The sequence below is a fragment of the Chamaea fasciata genome, unplaced genomic scaffold, assembly GCF_029207755.1.
Source record: "Chamaea fasciata isolate MVZ Bird 193981 ecotype frontalis unplaced genomic scaffold, bChaFas1.0.hap1 SCAF_6, whole genome shotgun sequence".
NCBI lineage: Eukaryota > Metazoa > Chordata > Aves > Passeriformes > Sylviidae > Chamaea > Chamaea fasciata.
In genome coordinates, this window is record NW_027094091.1 from 10,775,696 (window position 1) to 10,796,421 (window position 20,726).

The window sequence follows — 20,726 nt, forward strand, 5'->3', positions numbered from 1 at the left end:
GCTTGGAGCACTCTGAGAAGTACAAAGTGTTTTTGAAATTGCAAATACATCAGGTTTTAAGAAGGCCATAAGAGGCCAATGAGGCTAGTACACTGCCAATTTTTTTTTGATTCAGTATGGTTCAATATCAGTGCTGATAAATAGCACTGTGCCCATTTTTATAAGGTTTTTGATCAAATAAAAATGCAGAGGAGTTGACAATATTAGTGTGTAACAGCAAAATCACAGCCAATGTTGCAGTGCTACCATGTAACAGTATATTCCACTAGCAGTGTTTAAATAAAATTACCTTTTCCCCCCCTTTTTACTAGAGATGCACATTTTTTGGATTATGCATTTTTTACATTTATACATAATTATGGCTGGTTTCTTTTAAGAGAACTTTTAAGAACAGTGATAGTTACAAGTAAAACAAAGAAAGTTAAACCATTAATACTTTATGCTCACAACACTCTTTTGCTCTGATGATCCGGAACAAACAGTAATCAATTAATCCTCACAATACCCCTGTGAGGTAGGTAATTACTATCAGCCCCATTTTATAGGTGGGGAAACTGGAGCGATACAAGGGAAGTAACTTGCTCAGTCTGGGTAGAGAATCCAGGTATCTGACAGTTATTTTCTGTTTCTTAGCCACAACATCACCACTAAAAACTTTAACTGAAATATGTACAAATACTGCATGTGTGCATGCACACAAGTGTGACTAGCATTTGTGCATAGAAGCAACTCTGTTTCTGAATACAAATGTATCAGGATTTTAGATACATAAAAAGGATAAAAAAGTTAAGATATCATGGATGTAGTTCAAGAGATCTGAGAACCAGCACTAGTGAGTCTTTTCATTTATGGATAAACCGGGACACCATGAATCAGAAAATGGTAATAGTACTTTCTCAGTTTTAAAATAATTAATTTTAAAGTTATTCTTGTGAGGAAATCAAAGGCTTCCTTTATTATCTGCTGGGTATTAATACAGTTATGGTAATACCAACATGTCTTTAGAAAACAGTGTTTTTAAGACATGACAAACCAACCTCAAAGGAGTGCTGCATGAATCAAATTAATAAGCATCAGAAAAAATTATTACAGGCACTACATTGTGCTAAGTGTTAATTAGAGTACCAAGCAGTTAAATATTCTACCGTGTTCCAAATGACTCCTGTGATCAGAGACACAAATCACCCTGAATTAAATGTATAAAAGTAGCTGTTAATACATAAATTAATGTGTGACCTATTTCCAACAGAGTCCTTTGCCAATCAGACTAACCATGTGAGAACAACCCCAAGCTGGAGCTTCCATCCCATTCCTTGTCCATGAAGCTGGTTTGCCACGCACCTGCCCTATTAAAACAACCTATTTCAGATTTATTTCACAGGAACAAGTAAGATGTTTGCAATGGTATTTTATCCTCTACTCCAGCTCATTTCTACTAGAAAAAGCAAGAAGAGCTGGTGAGGAGGGAAAGCCCCTGGTGCAATGATTCCACGAGTTTCCAATTCACAGCATGTTTTGTATATGCACTTCTCATCAAGAAACCCAGACTTAGATACATTTAAGACCTTGGATTTCCACAGTCTGGCTTACAATAGTCAGCCAGGGCATTGCTTCTCTGTTAATGAGTTTACATGGCACTATACAACTAAGTAGGCAGAAATTTTAGAACATTTTTTGTAATTATTTTCCTGAGCGGTTTGCAAGGGCTTTTCAGAATCTTCACTCTAACTTTTCCACCTAGTTCCTTACACTAAGTTTATAATCTAGATTTCCTTGTGCTTTACACATACATCCTGTGGGGTGTGTGAGAGCCTACAGTACTACACTGAATTACTACATCCCAATCTGCTGCATTTGATGATAATATGCTCTATATTCACAGCTACATGGAAGAATGATTCCAATCCATACACTGATTTTAAGACAGTTCTTTCTATTTGACTAGCATTTATTATTTTCTGTTTGCATATTCTGGACGAGGTGCTATCTGTATCCTTCTTAAACAAGATGGTGTGCGAGCTTGTCACTAGCCTCAGTATGACATTCAGTGAGTACAGAGCTATTTATTCTCTATCAAAGGCAAAAAGTGAAGAGATTATATAGGTTTCTGAGAGAAGCATCCTAATCCCAGGCAGCTGTGATTCACAGGATGCCAGACATTTAAACTCACCACACCACACTTGTTTTCCTCCATGGCTAAAAGAAACCACACTCCAAGAGGAGCGTGGATTCACTGCATTGCCATTCCCTAGGGATGCAGAGGTTGGGATTAGGAAACTCTGACCCAACCAACAAAACTTGGATTAGGAAACAAGGACCTGACTCACAAGCCTTTCTGCATGCAGCTCCTCCAGAAGCCTTTCCCCTGCCCTCCCTGAAGAAAAAGGGGCCAGTGGTGGTATGGACTGAGAGACACCCTGTGGTGATGGGAAGGAAACAGGAAGCCCTAAATCCCTTCCCATCATCCCCGTGACCCTTTGGATTGTCAAACCAACCCAAGTGGAAAAGGTCAGGTTGGGGTTTGCCCGCTCCCACCAGCAAGGGCAAATGCCAGAGGAAATCCCAAACAGGGATGCTGTGGGAAGGAGATGGCAGTGCTACCCAGCCCTCCCCAGAGCAGAACTCACCTGCCACAGCCGCCCTTATAGCAAGTTTTAAAAAAATAACAATACAAAGAAAGCTGCCTAAAAGAGGTATTTACACTCTCTGGAAATTTAAAAAGAGACAGGCCACCAGCCTAGGGTTTTACAGGATAACTCATCTGGCAGCTGCCATCATCCTAGAGGGGCTCACTCAGGAGAAAAGAGCAACTAAAATGACTGTCTGCAAGCAAAGGCACCTGGTCTGGAAATAGCATCAAGCTGGTGTTCTTCTTTCACATGTGGTGGGATTGGGGGAGATACTGGTGCTGATAGCTTGTCAGGACTTGCTACACGTACAAGAGCATTATTGTATATTATGAGATATCCTAATTAACATTTTACTTCCTTTAATCCTCAGAAGGGCCTAAGCCTAAATTTGTTAGATTGTCTCGCACATGTTTAAGAGCTTGTCTCAACTAGGAATGCATTTGTCTCTCACTCAATCCTTTCCCAGTACAGAAACACTTGCCCTCCTAAAAAAAATGTCATTGTGATCAACCATCTGTTCTGGTCTAGTCACTTGTGTAAAAATCAACTTTTCGGGTTGAAGACTCCTAGCCTTCCACTGAATACCTCAATTAAAAATATAATCAAAAAGTTACAGTCAATCATTCTAAAAACAAACATAAAGAAATAGAGCATATACAGGAAAGAAACAGGGTGGCATTGAAGGTGCCTAGGGCTACAAATTTGCTACCATAGTTTGAGTTTCAATCCCAATGAGTTCCCAGGCCATAAAGTGAACACAAGACATGTTATCCTTCGCCCTTGATAACTGATGATGGATGCTTTTTTCCACAGGACTGATAAGAAACCTCCTCTCCATCAGCATTTACAGCCATATTTGCCATTTTGGGACATCACCAGGGAAAAATAAAACGGTACAGAGAAGAGTCTTTCGGTTTTTGTGTTCAGCTGCAAATATCAGCTAACCAGGTAACTGTGCATCTCTCTGGAGTTGATGCTCAAAACCACGCCTGAGTGATTGCCTAGGAAAATACAGAAACAAAAGGCCAACATTAGTGTATTTCAGGTACTCCACAATAAATCCCCCTTTTATTGCAGAGACACGTCAATTGCATAAGAGACTGTCTTTATCAAACAACAGGTCAGGTGAAGGTTGGTGCAACAGCTCCATGTACCTACAGCACACTTTTGCACAAAGCTTTTGCTCATGGTGGTGGATTTGTGGTGAATTCCTAGGGTTTCTATCCCAGTGACAGCATAAGTTGGTTCTCTTTGTGGCTTATAAAGGTGTAGTTGTCTCGAGGGGTGCAGGTGAGGGAAGAGAATGGAACCTGAGGCGTCCATTCGACATGCCACTGACCTGGGACTGGACACTGACCGGCATCAGCAATAAGGGAACTCTGTAGCTGTTCAAGTTGCCACTTCTCCCAGAAGGAGTCACTGCAAGGTAATGGTGTTGAGGAGTCCCAAGGTGGGGGTTGCGATAAAGTAGGCAACATAAAATATATAGAAAACAAAAAAAGTGGATGGGTGAGTCTGGAAATACTGTACTGTGGAAATTCAAAAGTTATGAGAAGAGAGAGAACAAACAGAAACCCAGGCCTGTAACTCCCTGCTGCGCATGGAGCGGAGGCGGCTACTGACATCTCCCAAGAGGGAGGGAGAAAGCTCACCAGAACTAGGAGGGATCTCCATAGCATAGGAACCTTCTGCAAATAATGTCGTAAACCAGAATTTAATATAAAGCAGGGATTATACCATGTTTCATACTCTAAGCCAGATAAAATAGAGTATCATTAACAGGAATATTTTCTTGGCAGTACTGAGCAATACCGGAGCTAGTGGAAAGTATTGCACATAACAAAACAGTAGAGTGAGCAGGAGTTTAGTTTTATGTATTAAATAACATCTTCCGTCTAAAAGCTGTACATTAGCTGACAAATATGGATGATTATGATCCACAAAAACGAGCTTTTTACGCTCTCCTGGAAAGTCAGCTGCTGCAGACAACCCAGCTGAAGCACAAATCACCTCGAAATTCCATGTGCATTCTTATGTCATCGAAACATCATGATCCTGTACTCTCTAACCCCAAAATAATGCTCTGCTCAGATATAAGATTTTTGTTTTCTTTGAGTAACAAGTGGAGGGCAAGGAGAGACTAATTCTAAATGTGCTACAAATCAGGGTAGCATTTCTTCATTAGAGCATCCCCAGCTGCCTTTTTTTAAACAAACCATGAGATTTTTTTTACCATTAAAAGAGATTATGCTTTTGTACCTTACTAGAGGTGTTTGAATGCTCCACTTTAATAGGCATGTCTGCAAGGACTTTGTTAGCATTCAGCTTCTCGTCTAAAGACCCTGGAGACGAGATGACCAAACAAATTTAACACCGACTTTGTTTTTCCAGGTTTGTTTCTGGAACTAACTCCGGTAAAGTCAGGAGAGCAACAAAGGTCATCTTGCAAAATCAGAATGAAAGCAGTGATATTCATACACAAGGTTGTCAAAGAAGAGATAGAAATACACAAAGCAAAGCAAGAGGCTGGATTCTTCCCTTGTGTTCAAAGCTAACACCACCAAGAACCTAGAAGCAGCACACTGTTCAGCAAATGAAAATAAAGACATCGACAACAAACAAAAAAGGTGAAATCCAAGATAAAGAAATCTCTCCTCAGATCAGGTTCTGTCTTGCCCAGGCTACCTTGGGTGCAGATAAAACACATCTTCTTCCTTGGGGTTCATGAAGACATTACAATTGCCTTTCACACCATCAATCTACTGCCACAAATCCCAAAAGCTTTGGAGCACCTGATTTATTTTCACAAATTTTCAGAAATGGAACTGTTTTTTTTTTTTTTACATTGTCCTAGAATTTCCAGACTGTGACCTGAAAGCAGTCTGAAGACAATGCATTATCGATCAGAACTCCATGCTGCATTAAAACTAACCACAGGGTGCCAGGATATACACTTCCACCTGAAATCATTTGCAATGAGAGATACTCACAGAAAGTTTCCCTCGTGGGTTCTTTATAACCACCTCCTGAATACTAGAAAATCAACTGCTAAATTAAGGAAGATCTATGATATTTTTAATACATGAATAAATTTCATGTTTTTGATCACAAAAACTTTAAATGCCATTGGAATATGAAGGCAAATAAAGCAATGGATCTCCATACAATCCATCTGAAATCACAGAAGCATTGACTCTACAAATCCTTCTGGCCTGCACTCAATTTTCCACTAATTCAGGGGATTATTGAGTGAATTCAACTGTTGCAGATTATATCCCATTCTACCAAATATAATTTATCTCTAAAATTGTCCAAGTCAGTCTCCTGACATTAAACAACTATCTCTGTACTCATGCTTCATATAGCAGATCATCGATACATTAGCCTGTATCTCAAGCAAGCCAAAAGAAGGTGATAGAGATAATCCTTTGTTTGTGGTGTTACCATTTCCATCTTTTTGAGACTGAACAGAAAATGAAAAAGAACTAAAATGAAAACAAACATCAATTTAAAATCAGCTACTTATGATAATTTATAAGCTAAAAATTAAGTTACCTCTTGCGTTACCTAGTGTTTGAGAGTCCAGATCATCATCAATAAACTCCTCACCCTGGATGATGTTCTGGGTGTCCTCACTGTGATTAACAGGGCTTGTCATCTCCTGCTCTTTTTCATTGTGCATCTGGGCGTAGACATTTCTGCCTGGCAGTTTCCTAAATGGGACAAGAAGTAAAAATTTGGGGATAGAATTCTTTTGTGGCACACACAGTGGCATCAGAGCAGAGCTCTAGCAGGGCAAAATTTTTCCAGAACAAAAAATCATCACCAATCCCATCCTTCCTTAATTTTGTGATCACAACCTGAAGTTAGCAACTCTTTGTTCTCTTTCACAGTTTCATGTAACCACCTCATCAAGATCTTTATACTAACATAATATTTAAGCACCCATTTTTAAGATTGACAGACAATGAGCAATGTTGAAAAATTTTTTTTTTTTTTTCTGTGGACTAAAGCCACAGAAAACCAGTTTTAAAATTTCAAGCAATAAAAGGGCCCTTGGTCCCAGGTATCTTCACATACATTAAGCTGAGCTGCAATCATCATCACGTCTCCATGAGCATGTGGGCTGACACTGAAGTGTGATAGCATCAGATGGCACTCATAGTCAGTCAGGGTCGGGAGAAAAAAATCAGGAGAAGTCCAGGAGACAGGGAATGGAAAGGAGCAGAGACTGAAGAGCCAGGAGGCCAGGACCAAGAGATAAGGAGTAAGAAGGTAAACAGGCGTTGATAAGAGCACAAGACAGGGGAAGTTGGTCAAGTTAAGCAGGCAGCACTGAAGGAGACAGTATAAAGTTTGGGTTGGGAACTAATGAATTACACAAACTCTAAAAGAGAAAATAATTCACTCACTCTGACTAGAATCTAGAGAAGCAAAAAGCATCTTTTTAAATGCCTCTAATGGACAATAAGCACTGTGGCTGAGACTGGGAGGCTTACGACTTAATATTGATAAACGGTTCTTAACTAGATTAATTTAAATTAGACTTTGTAAACTCAAAGGGAAAAATCAGGGACTGACAGCTTTGCAACAGATTTTATGGTTTAAACATTCCTCAAGAGCCCTACCCTTTGTGCTGTAGCTGTGTTCACCTGCAGTGTGCCTAGGCATGTGAGGACGTCCTTCCCCAAGCACCAGGCAGACACTTCAGATTAGGGAGCTGCAGGCTCTAAGCTCCATTTCCAACAGTGCCAGAAGCTGCTTGACAGCTTGAGCAGCATGACAGCAGATCATTGCTGTCAGAGTCTGTGCTTAAAGCCAGATTAGTACAATGGGCAGACAACAAGAAGAAAAGAAAAAACAGGGTTGAACAGCTGTGGTTTCTGTTGCGTTCCTTTAGACAGTGAGAAAATAGAAAAGGTGACACTAATGTTTAGGCATTTCTCAAAAAGCAACCATCTCCTGCTCCATATTACGGCAGCAGTTTAAAAGCTGGATAAACACACAGATTACTCTGTTTTCTCTAGGCTTTTGAAGATATGTTTTAAATGCCATTTCACAAGAAGGTGTCTTTAGCAAGGGGCACAATTTTAGTTTGGGAAAAAAAAAGTTACTGCAACAAATTATTATGAAAAACAACTTCCATTGCACCAAAGTAATGAAAATAAATGGAAATTACTAAGAAATTAAAGATGACTGAAGAAAATCTCCTCCCTTTAATCTGAACAATCCAAAAGATAAATTGAGTCCTATGTATTTACACAAACACACATATCTGTATAGGTATGTTTATACACACACACACACAAAATTATATTTCTAAATAAAAATTAGGTATTTTATCCCATTATTTATAAACAGTACAAAACCAAAAGGAAAAGGACAAGGATGGAAAGAAGGTCTGATGACACAATGCTGTGCAATTATGATCACTTCAACAGGTCTGAGGACTCCTCCAAAAAAAAATACACATAAAGCCAAGCCTTGCATCACTCTCTTTTCATTATATGGATTAGAAAAAGCCCATTTTGCAAGAGGGAAGGACATTCCTCATTAACAAAACAAATGCATTAAGTAATTAATTTTGATTTTTTTTTCTCTAGGGCCAGTAACTCCAGACTGTTTTTAATGTGTCTGGTAATGAAACTGGTCATGTGGAAAACTATTCTCTCAATCAGACCTGCATCAAACCTGTCAAACTGCTCACTTTCTGTCCACCATCAAATGCCTAAGGGAGACAAAACCCAGAAGAATGTCTCTGTAACACATCTGCAGAATTAGCACATATGTTTCTACAATAATTATAATAACCTTCTCAGAACTATTTCTGACAGATTGGAGAAGCATCAGTGGCATTATCAAAACAATTTTGGCGTAATAAAAATGTTGAACATCTCAAACCCATATGGCACATCAGACCTTTGCAGTTAAGTAAAGGGAGAAATGCTGCTAGTGTGATTGCTGCCTGGAACCTGTATGAAACCAGGCCAACAAAGGGTGTCCTTTTGTGTAAATCCTGAGGCTTCAACTCACGGCTCCTGCATGAATTACTAGTTAGGGATAACCATGAGCAGAACACATACTAGTAAACATATTCAGGAAGAGTGAAGAAACCTCTCAAATTCATAAATAACCATTAAATGTACTGTTGCTAAGAACATTTCCTTATAGTTTAAGAAAAAAAAAGGAGAAAAAAAATTATGTGAGCTGTTATTTCTCGCTCGCCTTATCCTGCCCAGTTCTGCTCAGGACAGATCCTTTGGGGCAGGTATAAAGCTGAGGTACTCAGTACTTCCACACTTTCCTTTGGTCCTCACACTTACACAGGAGACTGTAACATTGAATGGATTGGAGGAAGGAGGATATCACAGGCCTTGAGAAGACATGTACTGTAGGCATTAGACCTTTTATACACTACAAACATCTCTCTGCTTTTCGTATTGGTTCAGTTTTACAAGGAACACACTCAACCACCCTGAAGAAAATGATAGCCCAAGGCTTTTCAAGAGGAATTTTTTAACACAGGTGCCGGATATTCTGTTTACAAGGGATGACCATACTGTGGGATGAAATAGGATGTGGATACTGGAGCCTTGCTAAAGATGGGCCTGATTCTGGCAATTTTTCTTCTCACTGCTCTAACATGCAGGAAGGAGGCAGCTACCCCTACTTACACAGAGTAAAACTCTAGTGTACCCTGATGTGCTTTCCTCTTCTTTAAGAAACTGTTAATATTGAGTGCAATGTAACTGTTTGAAGCAGGCAGAGCTGAAATTCTTGAGTCTACAGAAAAGACTACTGTGAAAACATGACAAAACACGAAATTTGACCCAAGAGATTTGTATCAGCAATAAGAAAATTGAAAGCATATTTAGAAGAACAGACAAGAAGATTATGCAATGGTTTCTTTTGGGGCTTTGCTCATCTGCAAAATGCATGTGCTTCACATCCATCACTGGAGACAATTTCCTCTGCTGAGCAGCACTCCATGGTTTACATTTTTAGTTCCTTTTGCTTTTCGTGTAGCATTTTATTTCAATCATGAAAAAGAAGAAACATTATGCCTGCTTTGAGGACCAAAAAAACGTGAGCTAGACATCTAATTCTGCACAGCACTACTAAAGAACATCACAGCACATGATTTTCACCAAGCTCTCCAGGTCCCACACCTTTGAGAAGACATTCCAGGAAGTACTTTGTTTTCCTTCCTTTAGTCACAAATTCTAACCAATTCATACCACAAACTGTTAGCACTTAAAAATGTTCAGCAGGAAAGAACAGCAGGAGGGGGATGTGATATTGATTCCTACTCATTTAAGCTCTAGTTTATTTAGCTTTCAATTCCTTCTTTGTGGAAAAAAATATTCCCTTGCCTTTATGAAACTTCATTTATTTTCCAGAGGCTTGATTAAAATTCCATTTAATATAAAAAATATGAACATATTCACATGGCAAAGAATATGGAATAATGTAGCATTCTCTTGGAACTTAAATAAAAATAACAACAAAAATGATCCATTAAATAGAATACTTTATTGTGGTGTTGACTTTATTATGTTTGGATTAATGTTCAGATGACTGACTTCTTTGTGCTTTAAGGCACTCCTGATATATTTGCCTCTTTCATTTCCGAAATCTTTCCTGCACGCTATTACTTTGATTTCTGAGGATGTTTTTACAAAATATTATGGAACATTAAATTAGTGCCTGGTTTTTTTATCACTAAAAGGCATGGGCTGGGACTAAGCTTGCTCTCATGGAACATAAAAGTAGTAGAAGCAAGGTGGGGAAAAAAGATAGCTTTTCTTCAGAGACTGAAAATGAGATAGTAAGTCAATGAGGCAGAAAGATAACAGTTCTGCTCCAGATTGTAGAAATTACTCAGGAGGGGGTTCATTTACCAAAATTGGTACTTGATAGTAGCAGGCAAAAAAAGGAATACACACAAGATGGTATAAATCCGGGTGAAGAGGATTCAAAGTGATTTGTGAAAACAATGTATGCAACTTTAAGTACAGCGGCAGTAGTTTGCATACAAATTAAAAGATGAAGATTTTCATACTCTTTCAGAGAATCAAATTTGCTGCAATTAACCAGGTGAAATACATAAGCACAAATGCAAGCTATTTGCTCTGGTTTAGCTACTCTAATATCCTGCTATCATACAGAAACGAAAAATAAGAAAATGATGATTTCATATCTTCTGCTAGTAGCATGATGATTACATGGCAGCTTTGATGTGGCTAAAATATAATTTTCCTTTCCTCCACTTCATCTGGTGCAGACAATGCTATTTCCCTTCTCTATACTGTTGCCCAGGATCCCACACCATAAAGCTTTCTCTGAGAGGATGAAGAAATCTTTTCTGGATGGCAGCTTGAAAACCACAAAAAAATACACACATTGTTTCAAAAGGAATGGAAGAAGTGAGTTTTTACTGAACCAAATCTAGTAAAGATGGTATGGTATAGAAAAAATACGTGCAGATCCCAGATCCACATTAAGAAATAGCCCTGGATTTTTAAAAAATATTTTCCAGCTGTTTCATATTGTTGTGGGCAAAAGAAGCAGCTGCAGTCCATTTTACCTGGATGCTTAAAGAACTAGAGCATACTAGTGAGTATTACAACATGTTATTTGCTTGAGGCACCAGCTCGGTGATTTCCATACTCAGAAGTGAGAGCAGAGCAGAGCAAAGGCACTTCACTCATGGCTTGCCCACCACCCACATCTCCACCTGCACAGCCACAGCTGGTTCACCTGCAAGGAATGACCCCTTGCTCCTTGTTGCCATGCTCAAAATTCCTCCCCTAAACTATCTAAACCAATAGCTCAGATAAACCAAACAGCTTGTTTGTTGAACACTATTACAATTAGTTTTTAAAAACCCATCACATTTATAATTTAAAATTTACTCGCCATATACAGAATAAAACCAGACCTAATCTGAAGTCCTTATCTACTCTGATCACAAAGGATCAAACCCCTGTGTTTCCCAAAACATTTGGGCTTCTTTCTTTTTTTTTTCTTTTCCCCTTTGTTGAAAGGAATGAACCATGCTTGGGATTGCCAGGAGTCATTTCATGAGCTCTAGGGACTCCAGCACCAGGTTTTCAAGAAGTGGCTGGATGCACAAAGAAACCATCAGATAAAGTGTGGATTGCGTGAGGTTCAGGAATGAGGACACGAAATGTTAAATGCTTGCAATTTTACAGCATGTAAAAACAAAGGGCAGCAGTCTTCCTAGTCAATGCTCAAGTATTTGGGATTAGGAACATATAAAAACAGATGTGACCTACAGTCACCTAATCATTAGCTACACAGCCATGACAGCTCTGGTTATCCAGTAGATCATAAAATTTTCAACTTTATTAGAGCAGTGAGCAACTGTACCATTTACATCTTTTCTATTTAATGGGCATGCCTTGAGGAGAGATGAGATAGCATTGGTTTGTACTGCGTTTGCAACTAATCAGCCAAAATCCCAGATCTCTATATGAATCTGCCACTGTTTTTCCCCTACCCCCCCATCTAATTAGATAAAATATTCTTTTCTTTTTCTGCATATGAGGAATTGGACAAAGAATGTTATGCAGGATTGTTATTTTTAGATCACTGCTCTCTCCCAAACTAATTTTGTTAGATTTACTTCTTGTCAGGGACACCAATTTTTAGTACTGAATATTGCAGTTTTCAAAAAATAAGAAATTAAATAGGAGCAGCAAGTTCCAATACTTACAGAAGATTCATTAAAAAAAGAGGTATTGGACTAGTCTCTGATGTCTTGTCAACACCATCTTTCATTTCCTAGCTCAGTCTGACAAAAATTAGTGTAAATTAGTACCCAAGTTCTTATGACACATACTTCAGGAATAATTTGGGCAGGTGACCATGCTTGGGGACAAGAAGGCTCAGAACTCAGAAACCCTGGGGCAGTTTGGGCATGTTTCACCATTTTCTGTCAAAGGTGTTGGTCTACACAAAAGCCTGCTATTTTCTCTCCTTTTTTCATCACAGGTCCTGAACTCTGTCATTGCAAATAGATTACATGCTCTCGTGTATGAAGCTGTAACCTCCCTGTCAATCCAGTAACCGTCTTATTTTGCAAGCCAGTTTTTCCATCTTGCGTCTTTGCAGGTATCAAACTTAAGTTTGAGCCAGCAAAGAGAGAGAGAGAAAGAGAGAGAGAGCAGCCCAAGACATTCATACAATCTCTTGCAAACCACCTGCTTTGCATGTGCTCCAAGGCCATCTGCAGGTCCTGTAGACCCAATCAGTGTAGATAAAATTAGGATCCAAAAAAATTTCATTGATCTAGGGAAAAAAGAGTTTTAACCCTTCTATTAATCTACATGAATAAAGGGAAATGTCTTCCATCTCCTCCTTAGGTCTGTAAATCATACATCATAATTATGGACAGTATTATCACTTCAACACTTTACACATCTGTAATTTATCTGTGGAATGAAATCATATTTTTATTTCCCCAAGTTATCTGAGTTACCATAGGCCACAGTAATTCTGAAATAATCACCTAAAATGCATCATCTTTTATTGCCTATGGCATTCTTTCAGCAAATTAATTTTTAATACTCAGGCATATAATATTGAAAAGTTGCCTTTATGCATTATAACATGCAACTTTTATTTTCATGAAGGACACTCATTTCTTAGCCTTAGTCCCTGTAGACCAGTTTGCAAACTTAGGTACTCACTGTACTGACTTTAAAGGGACTGTACTCCCAACAAGTACTCCATGGGGATCCAGCAATGCAGCAACCATCTCCATAAACACAGGAAAGACTTCTTAAAAGGGATTAAAGATTTTGGTGGGACAGGAGTTCACAGGGAGCCCATGAGGAAAAAGTGAAACATAGCACTGATTAGGTGCTCAATATTCTTTGAAGAAGAAATTGCAGATGCAGGATGCAACAAAAAAAACCTGTCAATTTTGAAAAGCTTAGCAGGAATATTTAAAAAGGAATCTTTCAAATATCTCAGAAACAGATAAGATACAGACTAAAATTGAATACTACTGCATGGTCATTCATCAATGCCAACAGCAGTTTTTAGGCTACTGACAAACTTTTGAATATATCTCACAATAGTCCTCACTTGCATCTCCAATATCCACTGCCCCCAAATGTAAATGCAAATTATTTTCACAAATTATATACAGAAGTGTGAGAGACATTAAAGCTCACAATTTGGAAATTGTACTATATTTTTCTTCTTTGTAAAAGCTCTACTTATAAAGTGATGGTTCATTGGGCATTTTAGAAAGAACTCAAGAAAGAATATGTTTTTATTCCTTTCTTTAATATTTTATACTTCCTCTATCATGCAGTAATTGTGACTGTTACTTAATTGCTCTCATTTAAGAGCTAATAAAAGATATAAATCAGATAGCTTTGAAAAGATAGCACAAGGAAGTTTTATGATCGAAACGACAAACAGAAAATTCCCCATTGTATTGCTATTGAAATAATATAATTACATCACATCAACCATTTTTATGTTTCTCTTCGCTTCAGGCACCTAAAAGAGCAAAATGGATTTTTATTTCATTGTAGACAGTCTGATACAGTATTCTGTGCTTTGTCCTTCAAAACAATCAGTCACTATGAACTCTAAAAAGCTTAGGTTCTTGAAGAAAAAGGGTTTTTTTTCTATTGACATAAAAATAGCTAAACAAACTCTCAATGCTAGCTACATTTACTGCTGTCAGGAACTTAATGCTGCCCCTAGTTCTACAAACTTATACTCATTTTAAATAAAAATCACCCTTTAAAAATGAGGCAAATCAGTAGGAATCCTCACTGACAAAGGACAACAGGAGTTGATGATGATGATGATGATGAAGATGAAGGCTTGTTTCCAGTATGCTCAAACCCATCTGAATGCCCCAGAGACACAGAAATGCCAGTAGGATGGCACTGATAACACTGTCCCATGAACAAGAACAAATTTTTTAAATTGCACAGCAGCTGGGATTAAAATCAATTGCAGACTAAAGATTCCATGGACTGTCCAAGGCCGGCACTGCTCGGTTTAGAGAATACACTCCACATAAGGGCCGCTTATGGAAATATTTCTTCCCTCCACACACTCTAGTGCCAAATTAATGCTAATCTCTTTCTGTCAGTCATTCTCCATGGCATTGCCTCAGCAATTAAAATGTAATGTGTGCAAAGAGAAGCCCCAGAGCATTACATGAGGTGATAAAACTACTTTTTAAAGCAAATCAGCATTGCAGATGCACTTCCTGTCCCGACAGCTTTAGTTTATTCATAACTATTAGGAGTAATGGGAAAGGAATTAAACAGGAAGAGTATTTTAGTTCAGCTGATTCTTGATGGTATTATTAAGAAAAACTGAAAAAACTCTCCATAGTTCCCATATTGTTGATATTTATCTTGGAACACATCAAGTGAAAAGAACATCAGTGCAGTACCTTGATGTCTGAAAAGTTCAGAAAAATATGACTTCCAAAGTGGTATACTTCTTGCAATTCCTCAAGAAATCTTCTTTACAAATAACAAACTCTGTATAAATTTAATTATTAAAATGCACATATTGATTAAACTTTACTTGCCTTTTGAACTTGTAGAGGATGAAAGCCCCAACTGCAACTAGACAAATAACAAAGAGAACCACAATAGCCCAGTAGCCACTGCCTCCTCCAATCCTCTGAGAGTCTGAAACACAAAATAAAAGAACAGTTTTGCATGTGCCTTTCCACATCACTCTCATTCCTGAGTGTTTCATTCTATTTAATTGTCAGGTCAAAAACATTGGTTGTTATTTTTGCAACTTCTTCTTTTCACTCCGCCTGTGGCTTCTTCAGAAAGGCAGAAGAACAGAATTAATTGGTGACTTTTTACTGAAGGAGATAGGACCCATTAAAAAAAAAAGAAAGCAACAAACAGCAAAACTCAAGATCCCGAAGATTTAATTATTTGCATACTCAATGGTTGTTTGGGTTTTTTTCAGGGAATCTAAAGTTATCGGAAGTAAATGATCACAAACCGTAAGTACATGCTTTGCAAAAGCAGGGCTGTGTTAATTTCACAGATGGAGAAACTAAGGCTCTGAACAGCAAATGAACTCATCAAGGCTCTGCATTGGTAAAGGCCGGAATTAACATGGGCTTCTTTCAATCCCTTTTGTGCTGGCAAACGAATGTCAGCCCTTTACACCAGACAAGGTACCACAGTGAGACTGCAGCACAGTTCTACATTAGCAACTAGATAAAAGAGCTTTGTCTTCTACAGAGAGCTGACAGTAAAATATCACACCAGCATTTACATAAATTGATAGTGGCTGGCTAAAGCTGTTCTCCCACAACACACCGAAATTAATAAAGAAGGCTATATTATGGGAGGTGATACACAAACAAATATTACAGGACATTCTCATAAAAGATTCAAGAAGTCAAAGCTGGACTTTCTGGTTAAAACATCATTTTAATGTCTCTCTGTTCAAAATACACACATGTACGCACACATACTCTTCTCAACGAGTGTCCATCACCAGTGAACCCAGGAGGCAGGAAATGCACACAACTACCCCTGCCCCCACCCCATTTCCATTTGTTTTAAACAGAGTAAAAACATAATTTATCTCAGGACAGAATTAGCAATGTGGAGACCTTACAGCAGCCTTCCCATTAGTTGATCAGAGATATACGGCAGAGATGCAGCAAGCCTTGTGTTAGACTCAGGTAGTTAACAGCAGCAGAGTTAATGGCCTTTATAAGGGTGAAGAAGTTCTGCTTTCTTAGCAGGTGGTGCAGCCTAAAGTGCCTTTAGATCACCAGATGAGTTTTTTGAAGCCTGATTGGCTCTTCAGGGCACTATTCTGTACAATGGAGGTATTTACTTTATGTTGTGGTTACACAGGAAAAGCAAGAAGCTTGTGATCCAAATTGTGAGGTATGACAAACTGGAAACATCAAAAAATATTTATTTGGTTGTGATTGTTAATAATAACCAAACGAAAATGTGCACAGATATATCTTTTTTTATATATATAAACATTTCTATAAAAACATTATATACATATGTGTTTATTTATTTGTAACAAGTACCAGGTAAGTATATACATATGAGTTATATGCACGCATATATATTGATATAAAGATTTTCTCCTTAAATTATTAGAACTTGAACAGGCATCCAAAATTTGGTCTATGGATTGCTTTTTTTAATATATTTACCTGAACCGGAGTCAGCTAAAGTCACTAAGACCCAGTATCCTCCCCTCAGAAAGAAACTGATGTTGTGTGCATTCAGGGCCTGCTTTATAGCTGCTATTCTCTGAAAATAAAACAGAGAGAACATCAGATGTCTTGTGCTCAGTCTCACTTTGAGACACTCAATGTTTTAAAAAGGAAAACCTCTGGTTCCTTAAATGGTGAAAGCACTTGTCAATGATGAGCTGAAATCTAAAAGAAATCCAATATTTAAAAATCAAGCAAAACTCCAGAAGACATAAAAGCTGAAAATGTCACCATTTTATAGCCAAATCTTTCTTTTTGACTACCCAAGTCTTTACATTTACCCAGTATGTGACAGACAGCAAGTAATTTGCACACACTATTGGGTTTACCTGGGTCATAACTCACACATTGCTTAATCCATACTAAAACCCCCCATTCTTCTGACCTATGAGAAGAAAACCTGTGATGTCACTTTGAATTTCTTGCCATGAAAAGTAACTACTATATAATAATGAACTGCATGTCATAATTTACCTCCTTACGTGTAATGAAATGAATTCCATTTATATCTAATTTTTAACAATACTCCACAGAAATATATACATTCATCCATGTGGAAAAAAAATCAGTATTCCTCCTATTTTCCTCCAGTGGACAGAGCATAGTGAAATATGGTCTCTCATATTTTTAAGGAGCAGAACCATTAAATATACCCTTACATCTTAACCCCAGATGACAAATGGTCTGAATTATACTTTCTACTTGCTTGTGTCTTCAACATGGTCAATTTTCTAAGATTAGAGCTAGTTTCATACTCTATGCCTTATAATTTGGGACATGACTTCCCAGAGGATGCCAAATTAGAAATTTGCTTTATATCCATGAAACCTTCACAAGTAACTCCTTTTATGATATTATCAATTATGGTGCTCATCTTTGACAAGCTTTTGAAGTATAATGGATAAAAATCCCTGTAGTCCCTCTCATATTATGGACAGACACTATACAAAAGTTCAAATATCATCATTCTTTTTGAGAAATATCTAACTTCTGAAGCCATTCCACTGACTGTATTAAATTTTTTTATGTGGGAATGACTCAACATAAGGGTGAAGTGAGCATGGCTTCAGTTACTTTGCAAGACAATTACAGCAGACAGCTCCTAAGTGTTTATCTTGTTGCCCAAAGCCTGAAAAGAAAATGGAAATGACAATTCCACTGATCAGGAGCCTTTAAAGTGATGCTGCTACCAGTGAAATAAAGTTTCTTCATATCAATCCAGGTTCATCATGTGGTCATGGTGTACAGTGCAAGAAAGACAACTACCTCAGGTTAATCTGACTTACATCCAGTAAATGAAATTTCTGAGCTCTGTAACTTTTGATTCCTCATATTTTCCTGGCAGGTTCGTAAGGAACCCAACATTTGGTGTGGTTTTTGCTTAAGTGATTAAGACTTGTCTGTTATTTAACTCCCCACTGCCAGATTAATATCCAAATCTATATGAACATGTCCTCAGGTCAAAAATTGGAATCTCATATGAATCCAGCCAAAGGTTCTGGCTTATTTATTTCACTGATAGACTGATTTTTTTTCAGTGCTCATGGGGTTTTTTTTCTACTCCAAGATATTTATTGAGCATGGTGTTGGCACCTCTCCAGCTTTTTTTTAAAAAAATGCCATCTTTGGAGCTCCTCTCTAGACTTCTTAAGTTAAGGTTCGTATATCAGCATTTGAATTTTCCATCTTCTTTTTCTACATCCTTTACAATGACAATATTTGAACATGTGAACACAATGGCTCCTGCATTATAAGAATGTAAAAGAATGAAAAATAATGGCACTATTCAAACTCTTACCCACTTATACATCTTGGGTTCTGACTTTCCCTTTTTGCCAAAGCAACTCACTGGGAATTTTCATGAAGTAGTTTGTCTGGATTGAAATCTTCCTCAGAAGATTTCTGCCTTCCAGATTATAGTTTAATTGCACTTTAATTGACTCTTTCGACCGGACTCATCCCACCTGACATTAGACATGCAGTAGATGTGCATAAATTAAGCAACCAAGTCTTCTCTGGAGTCAATAATTAGAATGGGATACTTTTGAAATTTCTCTGTTCTTGAAAGCAGGTTAAATCACAGTCAGCTTTTATTTCTCCCTGCATATATTTGAAACAAAAAGGGCTCTTGTCAGAGTGGAATAAAATTTCAGAATTTTCCAAAGGGCTCTTCCTACTACACTGACAGCTTACTTACCATCTTTGTTATTGTTTGCTACTTTTATCAGTAATGATCCATATTCTACATGACTAACCTAATAAACAGTATTGCATCCCAAAACTCCATGTAAAGCACCAATAAAAACTACAGCAAGCAGGTGTCCTCTGCCTAGGCAAGAATTGATTGCCTTTAATCTTTCCAAACTAATGTAATATTCCCAAATCTAAAATGTTTTCAGCCGAGAACAAACAGGTTCTCTTTAAGAAAAGACATTTTGTAACTATGTCTAAGGTAAGGGTATCAGGGACACCTCCTCCAAATGGGCAGAAAACATTCTGCATTGCTGAGTCCTCACAAAAGTGTCACAACACTGACTTTGAGAGCTGGCATGAGCAGTGTGACAAAGCGCATCCACTGATTCATGATACAAACCTTCAAGATTCTCTTCTAGTAACAAAAGGGAAAGTAAGGAATCTTTAAACATATGACAACATGAGTATTTTCCTGTTGACTTAACAGAAGCTATTGCTTTCTACTTATATAGGTTATATTTTCAGGGTATTTCTCAAGTCACAATTGATTCTGATATAACACGATTTATCAAAATTTTTGTCACTCAAGTCTAAATCAACAGATTTATATGTACATATCAATAGCTAAAACAATTTCTATTAGCAATAATATAAAACCAGAAATGTAGGCAGCTGTCACAAAAAGACTGGCTGTACATCTCTACAGTGCTGCACTCTACAAAACAATTGGTGTTGAGATGTGAGACTGGTGTACCCAACTTATTATCACTGCATAGTACAGGCTGCTGTAATTGCTCCTGTCTGCCTTGTTCCTGCTCCAGCCCCAGACACCATGGGGGTGTCCTGACCTGGTTCATCCTAACAATGTCAGAAATGTACACCTATTCTCCCGATTATACAATTACTTTCCCCTTCCTGTGCTTCTCTAGTTCCAGAATACCTTTGCAAGGTCTTACTGGAGAACTAATTACAAAACCATGTCCTGCTACACTCCTGTGACATCCATATAGCCCTACTGAATGGAAGCTTTTTCAAATCCTTTGCAGCATGTGATTGCTCCTCTTCATGCTTTAAAGTAACTTACATGATGTTTCATACACAAACATGAGAAAAACCTTGAGACAGCATTGATTTTAATTGATACTGTCTTGAAGCATGGCACTAATAGAGAAATTGTGATTTAAAGGGAACTTTGCACTTCAGCGCAAAATGCATAACACTTACTGGAGTAAAATGTTTCTACACCCAAAAGAATCTATCACCGTTAGTTTCTTTAAATTATTGAACTCATCCATTCCCCATAGGCTCAGAATAAGGAATTTCCTTTAGAAGCTTCACCTTGCTTCTTGAAGAAATGGAAGTTTTCAAATTATTTTGAAGTGGTAACATTCCCCAGGCCGAAAGCCTTAATTTATGAATGGGTCCCTACAAAAGAAACCACCTGCTGAAATTAACTATTTCCTGTAACATATTTAGGAATTCAGACTCGCAGGAATTCTCACTGTGATTACATGGGAGAACAGTAAGGGTTTCTGCCAAAAAAGTAGAAAACATAGTGTACTCTCACCATGGTCTGCATTTTAACGACAGACACCTGTTCAAGTACTCGGAGAACTTCAACA

General features: G+C 37.9%; 1 protein-coding gene across 1 annotated transcript in view; it reads right to left on the minus strand.

The window, feature by feature from the left end:
* Nucleotides 1-638: 638 nt before the first annotated feature.
* SORCS2 (sortilin related VPS10 domain containing receptor 2) overlaps nucleotides 639-20,726 on the minus strand; it is a 229,772-nt gene continuing 209,684 nt past the window's right edge. Inside the window, exons 22-26 of the mRNA XM_066184899.1 lie at nucleotides 16,849-16,948; nucleotides 15,226-15,328; nucleotides 6,198-6,343; nucleotides 3,970-4,049; nucleotides 639-3,631 (exon numbers count right to left, since the gene is read on the minus strand). Coding sequence (XP_066040996.1) covers nucleotides 3,608-3,631; nucleotides 3,970-4,049; nucleotides 6,198-6,343; nucleotides 15,226-15,328; nucleotides 16,849-16,948 — 453 coding nt within the window. The 3' untranslated portion in view covers nucleotides 639-3,607. The remainder of the gene's footprint in view (nucleotides 3,632-3,969; nucleotides 4,050-6,197; nucleotides 6,344-15,225; nucleotides 15,329-16,848; nucleotides 16,949-20,726) is intronic.